At 39.7% G+C, this 18,276-nt stretch overlaps 1 protein-coding gene across 7 annotated transcripts in view; it reads right to left on the minus strand.

The window, feature by feature from the left end:
• The window catches only part of RREB1 (ras responsive element binding protein 1), a 142,992-nt gene that overhangs the window by 15,753 nt on the left and 108,963 nt on the right, over window positions 1-18,276 (minus strand). For 6 of the 7 annotated variants that reach the window (XM_025176336.2, XM_025176351.2, XM_007422131.3 and 3 more), the window contains 3 exons: window positions 10,413-10,602; window positions 7,470-10,161; window positions 1,485-1,649 (listed from right to left, as the gene is read on the minus strand). In XM_025176336.2, coding sequence (XP_025032104.1) covers window positions 1,485-1,649; window positions 7,470-10,161; window positions 10,413-10,602 — 3,047 coding nt within the window. The remainder of the gene's footprint in view (window positions 1-1,484; window positions 1,650-7,469; window positions 10,162-10,412; window positions 10,603-18,276) is intronic. The other variant, XM_025176357.2, reaches the window with a different exon arrangement.

The raw sequence follows: 18,276 nt of genomic DNA on the forward strand, positions 1-18,276 counted from the left end.
AATAATAATAATAATAATAATAATAATTATTATTATTATTATTTAAAAATTGGACACTAGAAGGAACTAAAGATTACAATTAAAGGAGAAGAACATTCAAACTCGACTTACTCATATAGAATGAAGCAAAATATTTTAACATTGGACATATTGAAAGATATTTTTGAACAATGGACCCAAAAGTTGTCTGCCTCTATAGATAGACTGTGTTTAAAAGATGCTATGGAAGAGGAACAAGTATTGCCTGACATGATTGAGACTGACTTGAAGGTGGATTTAAAAATGACAGGCTACAAAATGACATGGAAAAAAATGTTACACTGGAGATACAAAAGAAACCGGCTGATGTCTTAATAATTAAAAGGGATATACAAATAACAAACCAAGAGAGTGACCTGGATAATTTTCCTAGACTGGATTTACAAAAGAGGCTTGTTAAAACTTTGAAGAATTTTGTGAGAAGAGACAAATTAAAAATGAAACGGAATCAAGTTCTAGGACATTATTTGAAGGGACTAGAGATTGAGATTGTTAGAAGTAAAAGGAAGGAATATAAAATTGGTTTATTTGATCAAGGTTAAAATCGATATGTTGTTATCTCTGGTTACCCTTAATGGACTTTTGCTGACATCAGGACTGAAATGATGAGATTTTATGGACTTGTTTATAGATAAGAATGTGGGATATGGGAAGAAGAGATCATTTGTTGTATTTTAAGAGAAGGTGATAAGTTACTAAAATTATTTATACTTGTGATGAAGGGGGAAGTCACTTTATTTTCTTTTTCTTTACTATATTATTTCTTCTTTTCTATTTTTTATTTTCTGCACTTTTTTCTTTTCTTTTTTTAGTTTGTATTAGTTTTTATTGTTGTAAATTGTAATCTTTAAAAAAATTACTATTAAAAATAGGATAATGGGTATATTTGTAAAGCTATTGTAAGGCATGTCTGCTTGATAACCTATCTAATCAAACTAGAAACAATGACAACCACAACTATCTTGGTCCCTATCTGTTTGTTCTTTGCTGAATACAAATCCCTCTCAGGGCCAAATTAAACATTGCAGCAACACAATCTATGCATCACACAATCCAAGGCTTGTATCTTCCTATGCTGAATAGATGAGCCACTGAAATCTCAGCACTGGGGAGGCAAGAATGTTGAACACTTTTCTGTCCCTTGATGTCTGCTGGGTAAATATAATTTTTCATCTCACAATTTCATCTGAAGCAAAAATTAGGGGGCAAGGGAGAAAGGGCAGGACACAGAACCCTCTTGCCTGTCCGTGAGACTTTAAATGCTCCCACATCTCCTGAATAGGGGGGAAAACCCCATAATACACATAAGTTGGTCAGGGTGTTAACTTCTAATTGGATCCTCAAGTTCTGAAAAGCCTTCTAAAGCCTCACTGATTCCTCTAAAGGCCCAAAGCAAAAAGGAACACAACTTATCTTTAAATTCTGGAACAACCTAAAAGAGCTACCTGTGCTATCATGAGCTCCAGCATCACTTTCTTTAGACTGTGGGATAAGCCCGTTTCTTCTCAGACAGTAGTTGGCAACTCCGTGTTTGCGTAAGAGGTGGCGTTCACAGTTAGATTTGGTAGAAAAGAAGGCATCACATTTTTGACAAGGGAAGGGCTTCTGACCTGAATGAAGCAGGGAAAAAAAACATATTTATCTTTTTTCTAATGTATCAGAGGAGCTCCTTGTGTTTTCCTATCCCTTCAACTTAGTTTCAACAGCTTTGACTCAGCTCAGTCCTATACAGATTAATTTTAAAAGAAGGCCCCTATTAAATTTGAAGCAATTTACTTCCCAAGTAGCATACTCAGGATTCCAGCAATAGCCATACATAAAATAACATTAGGAAGATAGACTGACTCTGAAACACAAAAGCCCTGAGAGCTCTCCAATATAATTGACTGAAAAAAACATTTGGGCTTAATAACAAAACAACTATTTTGAGATTTTCAGTATGGAAATGGTACACTGCTTTGCTAATTAATTGTGCATATGGCACCACACAAATCCAGAAAGAAGTGTATGTTTAGTTGGTTGCAAAGGATCATAGCATCCATGGCCCATTTAGAAATGAATTACAAGCTCATGGGCTGGATAAAACCAGAGGCACCTTTAGAACTGGTTTTAGAATTGCGACCTTCCCTTGGCATTTAAACTCATCAAAAACTTCCATCAGTTACTCAGAGGGAAGATTCTTTCATTTCACACATTTATTTAAGCCCCAAAAATAATCTCCATGGTGCTATGTGTCTAATTAAAACACTCAAGGATATCAAAGAGTCAACCTCCTTGTTCAATCTACCTGCAGGAATTAGTTCTGTACATATTTAAGAAAAGGGACATTCATAACAAAATTAGAGAAGAAAAACTAGGTGGAAACACATAATATTTAATTCATTTTAAAAAGTGTAATTCTAAAGATCTAAGGTATGTGATAGGGAAAAAATGGATAGGGCATGGAGGAACGAGTTGTTTCAGGAAAGTTAACTATCACAATTGCCACTACCTGTGGCCACTTCCACAGCAAGCAAAAGGCTCAAAAGCTAGCTGCCTAAGGAAGGCCACAATTCTGCATAGTTGCATGCATCTTCAGTCACTTCACACGCAGCTATAAAAACATACACATTAGAGGGCAGAACAAAACTCTCTTCTAGTCAAGTCATCGAGGAGGAAAATACAATTTGCAATGCCAGCTGGGCTTCATAAGTCAAAAAGCATACAACTAGCCATGCCGTTCAACCATGCCTAAATGTAGCCTCTAATCATCTTGGGGCCCCAAAATAACATGAGACGAGAAAAAGAGACCAGTGGAATATCAGCAAACAGAAAGAAGGAACAAATTACAGACGGTGAAAGTACTTTTTCAGGTGTATTTCAAGCATTACAAGTCTCTCAAGAGTCTTCCTAATCATGGCTCATGTTGTTGGAATCTCCACAGTTCATAAGTGGATGCTATTTTTTCAGATACACACGTAAGCCTCAGGGGAAATACATGGATATTACAGGTAATTTCAGAAAATAAATGCTATGTTATTTAATCTGTTTTTTAAAAAAAGCATGTTACCACATTATGTAACAGGTCCAAATTAAAGTCCCAATATGATCTGTATTAAAATAATAATAATAATGCATTAGGCTAATCTTCCCCAAACTGGCTATTCTGTAAACATGATGGGCTTAAACTCTCATAATCTTCCAGTCTGCATAAGCTTTGGTCATCCTAGATATGAGATTATGGGAGCTCGTCTTGTATAATTGGAAAGAACTAGGTTGTGAACCAGGACCAAGGATTTTTTTCCTTTCTCTTTGACAGTTTTTTCCTTTAAGAAAAGAACACAACCACAAAATCTTGGTACTGGAGCAAAATTACTGTGGGGATCTTCTCATTGCAGTGTGAGATTTTAGGAATATTTTCCAAGTTTGTATTTTGTCATTTTCTTCCTCCCCATCTCATTCTGCTGCACAAGCAAATGAATCATCAACACAGAGCAACTGATGACCATAACCACAGCGGAGACAATGGCAGATGTTTAAGGATAACCCAGAATGTTGTGTTTCCAGGCTCTGTACTAGAGACGGAGGGCTTGCTCTGATAAAACCAGAGGCACCTTTAGAACTGGTTATACCAACATTTAAAAAAAACAAAGAAACAAACAAAAAGGGATGGGAAACAATGACTCTGAAACTAAATTGGCGGAGAGAAAGTCAGTGTGCTGCATTTTGTCAAAATAGTGTGAAGTTCCAGCTTGAGTGTTTGGAAAATGGAGTAGCAACTAATGCTGAAGTCACCATAGGAATCATGTAAATATATGGCTGTGCCCAATTCTTTCATCAACTATACATATCATCAAGACATGGTTGTAGGTAGGGTGGAGAGCCCCTTCCCTTCCCTATGCAAATATCCTTCAGAATGTTCTGGGCCTTTGGCATGAACACTGAGGTTCTGTTTATACGAGCGTGTGTGTTTTTTTGAGGGGGCGGGGCTTCTGAAAAGGAGGGAAAATCACATGAAGCAAATATTCACTTGGAGCTAAAGGGGGGATTATTTGCAAAGCCAAGAAGAGGGACTCATACTGTTCTTGAGCCTGCTATTTCAGCATTGACCCAGCTGAATGAATTCACCAGGGAATATCTTGCCAAGCATTGCAATACCCAATTTCTCATAATTTTGAAGGGTATTAATGGATTCAGCATATTACAATAACATCTCATGTACAGAACATGCCTCAGTTCAATCAACTCAGATTCTTTCCAAAGGCAACAGCCTACCAGCATGCATACCTACACCTACTGTGAGCAATATTTTTTATATATTTATTTATCAAACGTATACCCCATCGCAATCTAAATGAATCCTCAGCAGGTTACAAGAGATAGGTGTTTATAAAAAATGGATTCTAGATATCCCACAGATAAACAAAAACTGTTCTTATTCCCCTTCCTTCATTACACCAAAGGGTGTTTCGTACTGTGAGAAAGTCTACTAATTCTTGGTCCTTTTAATGCATGTGGAAGTATGAACCATGGGGTTTTTTTTGAAGTGATAAAGCCAGACAACAAATTCTAGAGAAGGAAGGAGGTATGGTCCAAAATAATGAGTTGAATCAACAAAGAGATTACCCAAGGATACTTAAAACAGGGAGGCTGTAATTAAGTTTTTAAACTCTACTCTGAGTACAACGGTAAATTCTATATTGGCAGAAGCGATCATCTGAGCAGGCAATCAGAAGAAAACCTGGTGCTGTTAAACTGCACTGTCTTTATTCTGCCTCTAACTGCAGCTAAACACCAGGAACTTAAATAGTAAAAGAAAACTATGAGTGAAACCATATTTTCCAAGGAAAAGGCTAAGATTTTTGGTTATCATGGTTCACTTAAACCAGGAGCAAGCAGCTATTTTGAGTTGGGGACTGTTAATCATCTTGGCTTGATCCCAATTCTGGAATCCCCCCTTTCTGCTGCTACTGGTGACAAATCCTTTGGGACTACTCTCCTGTTGCTGTTACCCAACACTAAACTCCTGCCATTCTTGCAAGTAGGTTTCATCTGTTCCTGCAGATTCTGTCCAGTCCCCACAGCAGTATCGTAGGAGGAAACAAGATGGGAGAAGAGGCTACTCCTGTGAGTCCCTCATTTGAGACAAAGCAAGTATCCATACTGGGTGCCTAAGCAGACCAACTGCTCTGGCTGCACCATACAGCTGTCCTTGAAAAGGGTGGGAGAAATATTGTATATGCACAATGCATTTTAATTTTTAATCACTGTCTTCAATGCCAATCTGTTGCCCTTTTTTATTTGTAAACATCAACAGTCTAGTCGATCCACAAATGTTCCTGTTGCATTTAGCCCTGAATGCTTTAAGATATCAAAACAGAAATCAATTATTTGAGTTCAGAATTAATAGGACAACTGAATATATTTAAGATAGCAGGGCAAAATGTAATGGGGGGATAGGTGGGAAAGGATATAACATTATCCATAAAGCTTACAAGTGGCATTTGCCAGCAGTATATGAAAAAAGGAATTTAAGGACATATTTAAGTGCAAAAAGATTTGCAAAAAGAAAAGGTAGTTAGCATATTTTTCACACATCCTTACCTGCACTAGTGATTTTTTTCCCCATTATCAAAGCCAAATATAATGAAGAAAGATCTGTATCTCAGAATTTGGAAGCTAAGTTTTAAGTAAACAAAAAACCCTGATGCCATTTATTAAAATGGAGACCCCTATAAAAAGGCACAGAAGGAAGTACCTCTACCCCTTTCTCCCTTTCATACAGACGCTTAAGGAGAGCCAATGGAAAGCCATTTCTTCTCTCTGTGGCTCCTAATCCAGATCAAGCATTTGGATATATCAAAATCAGAGCACGTCTAGCGATAATGCATAGGACTGCCTATTCAGCGCGCATGGAGATGTGCATACCACTAAAAGCAGGATCTGGATGGTAAAGCAACTAATTTAGGGGAACTGATTTGCAGGTGATCTGGGTTAGTAACAAATTAGTGGAACAACTATAAAGTTCATTTAATTTATATAAATGGTCAGCTATATATCTATATAATGAGTACGAGCAAATTTTAGGTAAATTGTATGGGGTGGGTAGGCCTTTTTAGTAATTTTATGCAAAAGTGCATCACAGATCTTAGTAATTAATGCAAGTTTTGTCAGCAGTTCCTTTAGGATGAGGAAAAGCAACTTCTAATGAGGGCAATTAAGACAGGAGGAGCAGAAAGGAACAGCACTGTCGCCTTCTTTCCTCCACAGCCATTCCTCCATTCTAAATGCTACTCAGTATTTTTCCTTTCTTCCACTGTATTAAAGTATAGAAGAAGCAATATTTAGGCCTCACAAATGGAAGACAGGGCAGGCAAATCTGAGAGCAGGAAAACAGCAGAAGAGAAACCATTAAGAACTGCTCCTTTCCGCTGTTTCTTCCCTCCTGATCCATTTACCCAATCCTTCCACTCCCAGCTTTCCCTAACCTGGATCCTCCAAATACTTTGGCATACACTTCCCATTATCTCTAACCACTAATGAAACTAAGATATGTAGTGGATAGGATTCAAAACCTTAAAGGGATGGCTCATCTACCCTAACTGACAGGGAGGGAGAACTAAGTCAGAAATCCTCCCCAACCCATCATTAAAAAAAAAGATTCTACAGAATGAACCTACGACGTAGGAACCTATTTCTGCAATACCGTTGACCTTCCACTTTTGCGCCTTGTCAGGAAAAAAAGTGTCCTTATACTCAGAGCAGTAGTTAGAGGTTAAGAGATTAATTTGCCAGAGCAGAGTTTGGCACTGTAGTCATGGCCCCCAAGTTCTCTCACTCCCAAGACATTCTATCCTGTTTTGCTGCAGCAACTCACAGTCTGTCATGCTCATCATAGCGAACTGGACTGTAAATCAGGATTTGATCTTACACGTACAAGGGCCAATCCTCTAGCACGAGGTCAACTGCTGCTAAACCATGCAAATTGTGGGGGTGAGCCCACTGTCTGGTTGTACGGATTATGTGGCGTTCAATTATTCTCAGCTGCTATTCTGTGCTGTTTGAAGTTATTTACGTTGTTAATCACTGGCTGTGTTTTACTTTGTTCCTATTAGTTTTAGTTCTTAGCTGCCCAGAGTCATGTACACGAGATGGATGGCCATATACATTTACTAAATAAATAAATAAATACATGGTTCACAAATATAATGCAGAGTTACACAGTTCATAGTTTAAAAAAACACACACAAGCTCTCTCAAGGATGGCACGATAGAGAGCAAGCTTAGCAATACACTAAAGCTGGAAATTTTCCTGGCAATTCCTTTTGGATGTGATGAATTCATGATGCTTTTCCTCTGGAGTCACATCCCTCCTGGTCACTCACCTACAAGTCCTGTGAAGGCATCCCGCCCCTCCCCCTCCCCAGGCCATTGCACAAGGGCTCTCTTACCTGTATGAGTGAGCATGTGCCGCTGCAAAGAACTTGCCCAGGGAAAAAGTCTAGGGCAGTGGGGGCACTTGATCTTCTGAATGCAGTTTGAATAGGCGTTTCGCTTTCCGCGCAGGAGTTTGTCTTCAACGGCCTCTCTCTCCTCCTCGCTAGCTCCATTTTTATCAGCCTCTTCTTTAAAGTCTGCAGTTGATTGTAGGAACGTGCTAAATTTATTGGCATCTGTGGTTGCCAGCATTTTCTCTATGCTGGCAAACTCCCCACTGGATTCCAAGTCCAGACCGCTGCTTGCCTTGGGCTTGTTTTTCGTGCCTTTCTTTCTGCCTCTTTTCTTTACTGATCCAGAAGCCGAGGATTTCTGGGACCCCGTTGGACTGCTGGTGCTCTTCGTTAAGTCACTGGGAGTGCTGGGGTCTGTCTGGACAGTGGCTAGGACAGTTGCTTTAGGACTGGGGCTTCCTAACTTTTCAGAGCTGGCGGAGCTGCCAATGGTTGCCTTGGGGACAGAGTCTGTGACTTCCGTTTTGAGTAAAGCAGGAGCAGAGGACACAGATGAAATAATCTGTGCAATGGAAGCGAGGGGTGGCAGCTCTTTTGTCGCAAGGGGTTTTGGCAAGAGAAGGGGCGGTTTGGGCCTCAATGGCCTCAGCAAAGCTGAGTTCCCCAAGACACCTGGAGAAATCATTGGGACAGTCAAATGAAGTGGACCCTTCAGTGGCTGGGAATGTCTGAGAGCTGGGTTTTCCAGGTTGCCATTAGCCGGAGGAGACCGCTGATGGTCTTGGAGTTTCTCATCATGGCCATCAAGGAGCTCTTGCTTCTTATCCTCACTCATGTTATCATCGCTGTCCTTTTTTGAAGCCTTGGGGATGGACAAGTCAATGGGCTCCATGGAGCTGTCATAGAGAGAGGACCCAAATGGACTCTCCTGCTTGACCAGTACAGAATTCAGGTTTTTGTTCTTTTGCGAGAAATCTAAAGGCTCATCAAAATCCATCGGGAAGCTATTTGCAGTTTCAAGTTTGATCGATGCATGAGAGGGAGCACCCCTTAAAAAGCCATTCTGTGATTCCAGGAAAGGTGACACAGATTTGCAATCCAGATAAGTGCTTTCTTCCAGTAACACAGGGTCAGGTTGGCTTTCTGGAGGAGTGCAGTCCACTGCCAGCACATAGCTCTCAATCTCCCGCTCTTGGATGTGCAAATGCTGCTTGAGGATATGATGAATGCAGTTTCGCTTGGCTGAGAAGGCAGTGCCACACTCTTTACACTCAAATGGCTTCTTCTTCTGGCAGCTACTATGTGTCCTCATGTGGACACGGAGGGCACGGTAATGTTTAAGGTCCTCCCCACAGAATTTGCACACTGTATCTGGGGAGCAGAAAGCATCTACCATCTCAGCCGCATTGCTGGCAACATACTCAATATTCTTCTCTATGTCCTTTCTAGTTGTTTTGAGGTGTTTTTTGCGCAGGTGCCTTTCACAATTGGCTTTCACTGTAAAAGGGTAGTGACAGATCTTGCAGATGTATGGCCTCTCCCCACTGTGCGTTCTCAAGTGCCGGATCAGCGCTGCCTTGTCGGCTGCAATATAGTCACAGATGTTACACTGATAAGGGGAGATACCCAAGTGAGAACGGATATGAGCTCTTAAGACTCCAGAGAATGGAAACACCTGCTCACAAAAACGACACGGGTATAAAACTTTCCTCATAGCTGGAGTCTTCTTGTTTGCAGTTCCAGTAATGATGGCTTTGAAGTCTCGCTCTGTCACCTCTTGCTTTATTTTTGCCTCCATTGTCAGAGGCAAAAGGGCTTCTATGATACTGTCTTGCTCCAGCTGAGTTTTCATTTCATGTTGACCCAAAGATTCTGGTTTAGCCTGGGGAGAAGGACTGGAGTCTGTTCTGGATTTACTGTGTGGGATAGAAGAATCTGAAGTTGATTCTTCAGAGGTTTTGACCATTTTGGGTGGTACTGGAGGAAGGCTTGGGCTGATGCATCCTGGTGAGGCTTGCTGAGTGTTGACCAATGGAGGTGGTGTTGAAGTTGCTACAACGGTCCTAGGGGCTACCAATGGCTTTGGCTTCAGTGGAGGCATATGTTTGAATATGGACGGGATGGGGACATGAGATGCCTTAGGAAGTGGTGGGAGGCTGATCTGTGGAGTTGCTGAGGAAGCCATCTTTAAGATCTGCTGAATATCTGCTAATTCACTAGAAATGGGTTTAACAACAATGCTATTGTCAGGCTGGATTATGAAGCCTTTCTGGAAAGGCTGTAGTGAGAGTAGTTTCATATTTTCTTTTGTAGGGGGAAGGACCGAAAAGGGCCCTCCCACAGAAGCAGCCTCCAGAGGGGATATGTTCAACTGGTTAGCACTACCAGGTTCCTGAGGTAGGTTACATTTCAGTGTTCGTAGCTGCATTTCTTGGACCTCATCATCTGGCACGAGCTCCTCCTGTTTGACAGATTCAACGTCTTTGGTATGCTGCAGCCCCAAGGATGCCATGTAAGCTTTTAGGTCTGCATCCTCTGAGTGCAGGTTGTGCACTTCTCCTCCCTGATCAGTTGCATGGGTGTCTTTGTGCAGCTTGAGTGCTGAGAGCATGGGGAATGCCTTGTTGCATATCTCACAGATATAGCGATGATAATCACTGGTGCATCTCCGCAGGTTTGTTTCACACCAAACCTAGGAGGCATCACAAGAAAACACATAGCATTAAGTATCCCAGGAAGGAGAAGAGACACAAAATCCAGCAGCCAGTTTTTGTGCTCTAAAGCCCATATATATTTTATATAATGCTTCCAGCAGGAAGATACCAACTGAAACTGACTGTAAGCGACTGATGCTCCGAAACTTTGGTTCCCAATTCTCCTCTAAATTAAATGGAAAAGAAAGAATGGATATTATACAAATAACCAGCCAAAATGTACAAATACCTGAGAAATGCGGGGAAATTTCCTACAAGAAAAGTCTGTGAAGCCCAAATCATGGAAGCCGGCAGGAATTGAAGGGTTGTTCTGAATATAAGGCTTTCCAGTTGAGTCCTTTGGAAGTTGTTTATGAATAACTGCGTTATGCCGCAACAGCCCCCGGTGTGTGCGGAACGTAATACAGCAAACATCGCACCTAGAGAGGAGGAAAGGGGAAAGAGCATATTATCTAGTACGTGGGAAAGATACATAATCACACCATCAATATCGGTCCAAACAGAACATAGTTTCTTATCATTGACTTCGTAATTCTCTTCTCTTGTAAAAACCAAACTAGTATAATAATGAAACATTAGATGCTAAAAGGTTTCTGTACAACCAAGGCAAGTAACCACTGCTTCTGGGTAACCAGCTGTGTTGCACCTGTTACCCTACACTATCTACTTTATATCAGGGTTTGTTGGCTTTGACTTACTATGATATGTAAACCTACCTGTAATTTATAAACCATAGTTTATGGCAGTGAGGCTCAGTCAGAGATCCCAAGGCTACATGTAAGTCCTGGCAAAGCTTGGGTACGACACTCAGAATCATTTTAAAAGTGGTTACCAAACTGTAGAGTTTATATCTTGTACTGGTCTAAGACTGTAATAAAATCTATCTAATCTAATCTGATCTAATGTAGGGTATAAATTATTAAATAGGGAAGAATCATAGTAACTGTATTCAATATAGTATAAATTAATTTACATTAATTTTAATTTTGTTTTAATTTAAAATATGGATTTTGTCTTGACCCCATCCAATTCTTTGGGTTTTTCCAGCCTCTAGTAGATCAACTAAATGCTAAATTGAGTCCATTTAATGGTGTGATGTTTTATGTGAATCCAAGCATGTAAGGCCAGTAAACAGCATTCTAAGACTCAACACCTGTTGCCATGATTGCAGATGGAAACCTGAAGTCACAGCCAGTGAGAGAAGTAGTCACCCAGAAACATTTGAAATGGCCTCTGTCAACCACACACACTTCATTTCAGCATACAGCTCCTCCCAAGACCTCCCACCTACTCTCTGGCACCTTGTTTCTACATTTCTCCACAAAGACAATAAGGGTCATTGTAAGTGCACTCCAAAGCCCTGAAAGATGGAGACAGAGATGTAGTCTTCGGGCTTTTAAGGTCTTTCTGAAAACCCCAGTTGGGCTCATCAAACAGTTGGAATGAGGCCATTACAGAGAAAAGAGCAATAAACTATGTAACAGCAGCTAGCCTAAGGAAGATAGCAAACCACCCGGGAAATATTAACCAATTCTCCTCTCAGCTGACAGAGACACACTGAACACTGTAAAAAGGGGCTCTTGCTTTCACCCTAATGCTCAGATAGACTAAGGAAAAGTAATCACAAACTCATCCCCAACACGACAGTTCAGCTTTGCAAATATGTGCACAGAAGTCTTAATTCAGGGTGTCTTTTCAAATTATTAGCTTAACTCCCCCCCCCAATATCTGTATCAAAGTGCTATGCCTAACAATAGGTTTGCTGACATTTATGCTTCACTTTAAGCAGTGAAATGACTTTTGTTACCACTAAGAATATAGATAAATTAGCTTAAATACCATTTGAAGATGGAACTTATGATCCTATTAGCAGTAAGAATCAATGTCATGCTACTGCAATAAAGGCTAGGAAATATAAACAACTTTGTACAGAGTTCTGCTATTACTTCTTGCAATAGTTGTGAAAAGGGAATAATTAAAAGCAAGCTATTCAAAGCATTTATGGAAAGTTATTTTTTTAAGGACCAATTTTGGTCCTTTTTATTGACTTTTAAAGAAGTACTGTACTACTTAAACAGAAGAAGCTGAATATGTCAATAGAGGAAAAACATATGGTAATACTTTGAACATAATAATATCAAAAAAGAAAGAAACGTTTGCAATCTTAATGTGAATACCCCACACAGACTGTCAGGCTAAATATGGATAGGATGGTTACATAAAGCAAAGATTGAAGCAGACAGAGGGATTTAAGTAGAATGACTAACAAGAGTGACAGCTAAAGCTGATGTACCAGCAAGGCAGTTTTCCAGCTGTTCCTCAGGAACAGTTTGATATAGGACATGATATTAAGACTGGAGAGCCTTCCATTATTTTATCAGCACTAACGTTAATGAAAGTACATGGAATTTTTTAGTTATTTGCAAACAGAACTTATTTCCACTTCTTTTTCAATAACAACAACAAATCCAGCAGGATTCAGATTTGTGAAACAGTACATTTACATGTATGCAAAACATGCATTCCCTCACACTAGGCATTCAAATTATATTTTGCAATAGTGTGCGAGATTAGATTTCAAAGACTTTTTGTAAGCTACTGCATAAAAAGAATATTCAAAGAGGACTTGAACACTCCAAGCCTTTTGCGATTTCTTGTGTCAAAGGAAGGCATTTTGTCGTATGTGCAGAGGCATTTTTATTATCCATCTTTTCCTCCCCAAGAGTCACAACTGAAAGAGTGAACTGATGATAAATGAGTATTGTAAAGGACAGCCCAAGTCTCAGATTATTTCCACTTTACATTCCTAAATCCAATCCAAATTCATAACTTTTAAGTGGGCAGACTTAAACATCTAGTTAAGGTAACTCACACTGAAATCAAAAGCAGATCATAGAGAAATCATACAGAAATGCTCCACTTTTTCCTAAAACGTGCCCAATGTTAGTACTTGCTTGCATACAGTATACTTTAGGCCTAAACTTTTTTTCTTTGTTTGTTTGTTTGTTTGTTCTTTAAAAAAAAAGACACCCAGCTTTTAGACATGGGGAGAAAAAGCTGGAAATCTGAACCTGTATGTAATCATTCATATTAAAGTAATACTCAAGCAGAAGCTTGCTGGTCATCACAGAAATTATTTTCTTAACCCCAAAATGCCCCTTTGCTTCTACTTTAAGGAGAGACAGGCATAATTCTAGAACAGCTCTGAAATACGGAGCACTAGTTAGCACTTTAAAGCAAATGACTTATTCCCTGTTGAAAGGATTTCAATGTTCACCTTTGTTAAATGTGCACTGGTTTATGTCCCTGTTAACATCAGACAGCTCACCACATTGCTTGCCTTTTAGGACACCCCACCCCCCACCCCCACCCCAGTCTCTGCACAGAAGGCTCTGAGAAATGGGATCAAACAGCTGCATTAATCCCCAGTTACCAGTAAGCAGAAGGAGGGAACGCTGGCACTAAGAGCCAAGGGTAAAAAATCTGACCAACAGATAGTGGGACAAGACAACTGTTATTCAACAGCTTATAAACACAATCTGAGCTTTTAGCTGCAAGAAAAGAGTTTCTATACCACTACAGGACATTAATTCCTTAGTACATCATGCCAGCTGCTGTATGGAAATGATATTCCTCACCCTGTCAAGTAGGTTTGCCATCCCTATTAGAAGGGAGAACAGCCTGTGCCCAAGTTTAGGTTCCAACCAGGAAGTTCTGGAAAACTCCTCAGAGCATACTGGCATTTTCAAATTAGGATTGCCATTGCGGCTTTCAGCTGAACTTAAAGGAGAGTCTCACAGGGAAAGGTTTGATCATGGTCAAGGAAGAGACTGACAAATAAAGCAGGAGAGGCAGTTGAAAGCGCAGCGTCTGGAAAGAGACTAAGCAAGTTTATACAAGTTTAGAATTTGTGGAGGACAGAGTAGGGAGGAGTCTGAAGAGAGACAGGGCGGGAGGTATAAATTGGAGGAGCGGGGTCAATATTTGCTAATAAAAGAAACAAACAGAAAGTAAAATATATGTCACAGACTTAGCTGCTGACTTCACAGGCTCACATGTTCATAAAGATCTGGCACCATTCAGATCTAAAGGCTCCATTAATCAAAGTTGGTTCCTCTCTATGTTGAATTATATTCAAAGTGCCACTGATTGTGAAATCCCTGATTATTCACATTATATTTTCAGCACCAAACATTTGAGAGGCAGAATAGGATAAAATGACCTAACCCTAACCCCTCACATACTTTCCTACCAACCACGGTATTTGAAACTTAGCAGTCTTCTCTTTCCAGTTCTAAACTCAGATAGACATTTAACACCATACATTATAGAGCTTAACATGAAGAGATGCCATCTTTGGTGCACACATAGCTGCTTTGGGTTTCCCAATCTCACATCACAAATGCCACAGCAATGAAGACAGGAATCCTTCAGAGGCTTACCTTCAGTTGGTCAAAAAAACACTGCAAGACTTACGTGCTATGCTGTGTACCCCAACATTCCACCAAACACTATTGTTCTGTTCACCCACATTTTGGACACAATTTGATACTGCAGCAGCTTTGGCTACACAATTAAAACTAAAATGGTTTTAATGCATATCATATCATTTTGATGGTACCTCATCTAGGGTACAGTTTACTTGAAATAATTTAACTTTCACCTTAATGAAGGTAGTACGTAGAGTGTTTTATGAAAAGTTTAACCAGTTGCCTAGGCATCACAGAATCTTACTGCAATCATTGAGGGCAATTTTCACACATCATAATAGTGGGGGATTTCAGAGTCATTGCTAATATAACAGATCAAACCCTGGACTTGAATCAAAGACATACAGATACAAATTCCCACTAAGTCATGAGGCACAGTGGATGACTGTGAACCAGTCATTGTTTCTCATTCTAAGAGAGCTATTATGAAGATAAAGGGTAGATAGCTAGATGGACAGAAATGTACGAACCATGGTACACTAGCTGTCAAGGAAAGGCAAAATAAGAATGAAACTAACTTGTATTTTTGTTCAGTTGTCTCCAACAAAAGGTTATGCATTCTACTAGGCAACTTGTGAAAAGCAGAATGAAGGCTGAGACTGACAGAAACACAGACAGGGAACACCTACTTAAGTAGAGCAGTTTCAGTTGCAACCCAGGGTACTCAAAGAACTTGCTGAGGGTTTGGCCAAGCTTTTGTCTATTAACTTCCAGAAATCCAGGAGGGTTAAGTATCAGACAATGGAGGAGGGCAAATGAGAATCCAAAGAACTACAGAGCAATCCATGTGATACTGATGCCTGGAAAGATTATAAAACAGACCACAAAGAGATTGATCTTGATCTGCTTTAAAAACAATGCAACAATTACCAGAAGTCAGCATGGGTTTGTTAACAACCAATCTTATTTTACCAGAATGCTGTAGACAAATCTTAATTTCAGCAAAACATTTAATAGTGTCTCATTACATATTGACTAGCAGGCTAGTTAAAGGTACGCTAGATCACATGAAACTAAACTAGCCAAACATATGGGCTTGAAAATCACACTTAAAGAGCACTCATAAGCAGTTCCTCATCAACTGAGTGGGGTGTGTAAGATTCAGTCATGGGCCCTGAATTCTTGAACAAGTTTTTATTAAGGAACTGGGTGAAGTAGAGAGAATGCTTCTCAAATCTGCAAATGACACAAAACTGGAAAGGATGCCTAATACCATAGAAGACAAAAACACAATTCAGAAATGAACTTGATAAGACAGAGACAGGGGCTGAAAAACAGAACGAATTTTTTAAAAGACAAAGGTAAAGTAATACACTTAGGAAACCGAAATCATTTGAACGTGAATAGGATAGGGGATACTTAGTTTAGCAACAGTAGGTGTGAAGAAGTTTTCTGAGTAGCAGATGATTGAAAAATGAGTATGACTCAGCAATGTGAGGTGGCTGCAAAAAATGCAACTGCAATTTTAAGCTACCTCAATTGATGTAATCCAAATCACAGGACATAATAGTTCTACATTGGTCAAATCTCACTTTGAGTTTTGTCTCTAGATCCTGGCACCACACTTTAAGGAGGATACAGTGAAATTGAAATAGGTTCAGAGAAAGCAACAAGGATGAGTAGAGGACAAGAATGTGATATCACAAGTACTGATCTTATTCTATGCAACATCCTTTTAGATAAAAGGAATTTAAGTATTTACCTAAAGGAATGTTACACAGAAGAAAATCAATACTTAGTTTCCATTGTTACAAAGTAGAGGATATGGAATAATGGATTTAAATTTAAGGCAGATTCCAACTGTATGTTAAAAAACACTTTCTATCGGCAATTGAAGTTCAACAATGGAACCAATTACCAGAAAGGTGATAGGTCCCCCTTTGTTGGATATGCTAAAACAGAGGCTAGACAGCCACCCATTGGGTTCTTACACAGAAAAGAGAGATGAGCTTAATGGTCTTCGTGGCTTTAATCTTGATTCTATGATTTAAACCCTCCTCCTTCAAAAAACCTTTTTGAGTAATTTAGTCTTGCATCTGCTGAAGCTGTTGAATGCTGAGGGAAAATAACATTTATAGGTTCAATATGAAAACCAAACCATGCAAGGGGCAGTTTCAGGGGAGAAAAATCCAACATGTGAGAGACTGCTTGTTTTTCCCTGTTGGCCATGTGGCATTTCCCAGCTCTGCTAATTATATCATCGCTCCTATATAAACGCACCAAAATAGCTGGAGCCCTGCTGGCTGGCCTGGCTAAAGAGAAAACTAGAGTCTTAACTAATCCTAGCAGGAGGGAAGCCAGGATGAAAAGGGCAGTGTTGTGCCACCTCCCAGTGATGATAATGGTCCCTGAGAAGACATCAGTCAGAGATGCCCTTGCCCTAACTAGCTAGTACAGCTAACTTCGGGTTGTTTCAATAGGACAAGAGCCTAAATCTGAAGAGTAAATTCTAGGGTAAGAGCCTCAATGCTACAGCCAATTGTCAGTGCAACAAAGGACCCTATTATACCGCATACAGACACACATACACACACACCACTCATGAAGAGAGCTGCCCTTGCCTTAATTACCAAAAATGCATAATTTAAAAGTTTCACATCATCAAAAGAGGCTGCCCTCCCCTTCAGAAGAGAAGTCTCTCACCTAATCAATGCATGTGTTTTGAGATGCTCAATCCTGAAGACCTTACATTTAAAAGACAGTACTGTATTGCTCACTCACCAAGTACCAGTCTGATTCCCCCCCTTTCCCTTCCTTTTCACTTGCTAATTTGACAGTGGCAGAATAGGTTTGAATCAACTGGTCATTTACAGCCTCTCTTTACACAGTTCCAAAGGTAAGGCTAGCAGCCACTCACCAGACATTACTGATTTGCAAAATAATTCTGGGTGCACTTGAATACCAAGGGCTTATTCTGTCAAAAATATTTTGGGAGGCTTCACATATTGATGCAGTTAAAAATAAATTACTATCGACTTGCTACCCTTCAACATTAGATTTCTTATGATTAACTGCCTATCTAAACAATTCTCTATCTCATTTCATCAACTTTATCAAAAGAGCTTAGCATAATTATTTTCAGGAAAAGATGCTTCCAGACAGAAAGCACACATAAATGTACATATATATCAGCATGAGCAAACATTTAGCTCTGGGGAGCAGGTTACGTTGGTCACACCGATTGGTTAAATTAAACTGAATAGCTCTTTCAAATGTGCAGAATTCTTTAATATTTTTTGTTAAGAAATGACTTAACCAAAAAAAAAAAACACCCTAGAAAATGGAAACCTAGAAGAATTATATAATGCTACAAGAGTGATCGAGTTCACATATCATGCTAAATCAAACGGAGTAACAGAACACAATTACCAGGCTCACATAACAACTTAGGAACAAACTGCTAAATCATAATTTGCGATAAATTGGTTCATACAGCATGCTAAAACAACAGCCATGTTCCCACAGCATCGGAAGTACAAACTGCCTAACCTCTTTTAAGCCTAGTCTACTACGTTATGTGAACTGCACAAACTTGTTTTCATCTTAGACCTGTCTCTAAAATATTGATTTTCTATTCTAAATTAGCTCCCAGCCTTGCACCCC

This window comes from Python bivittatus, unplaced genomic scaffold (assembly GCF_059951505.1).
Source record: "Python bivittatus isolate LINGU-HERP-01145 unplaced genomic scaffold, Pbiv_v1 ctg000840_np1212, whole genome shotgun sequence".
Classification (NCBI taxonomy): domain Eukaryota; kingdom Metazoa; phylum Chordata; class Lepidosauria; order Squamata; family Pythonidae; genus Python; species Python bivittatus.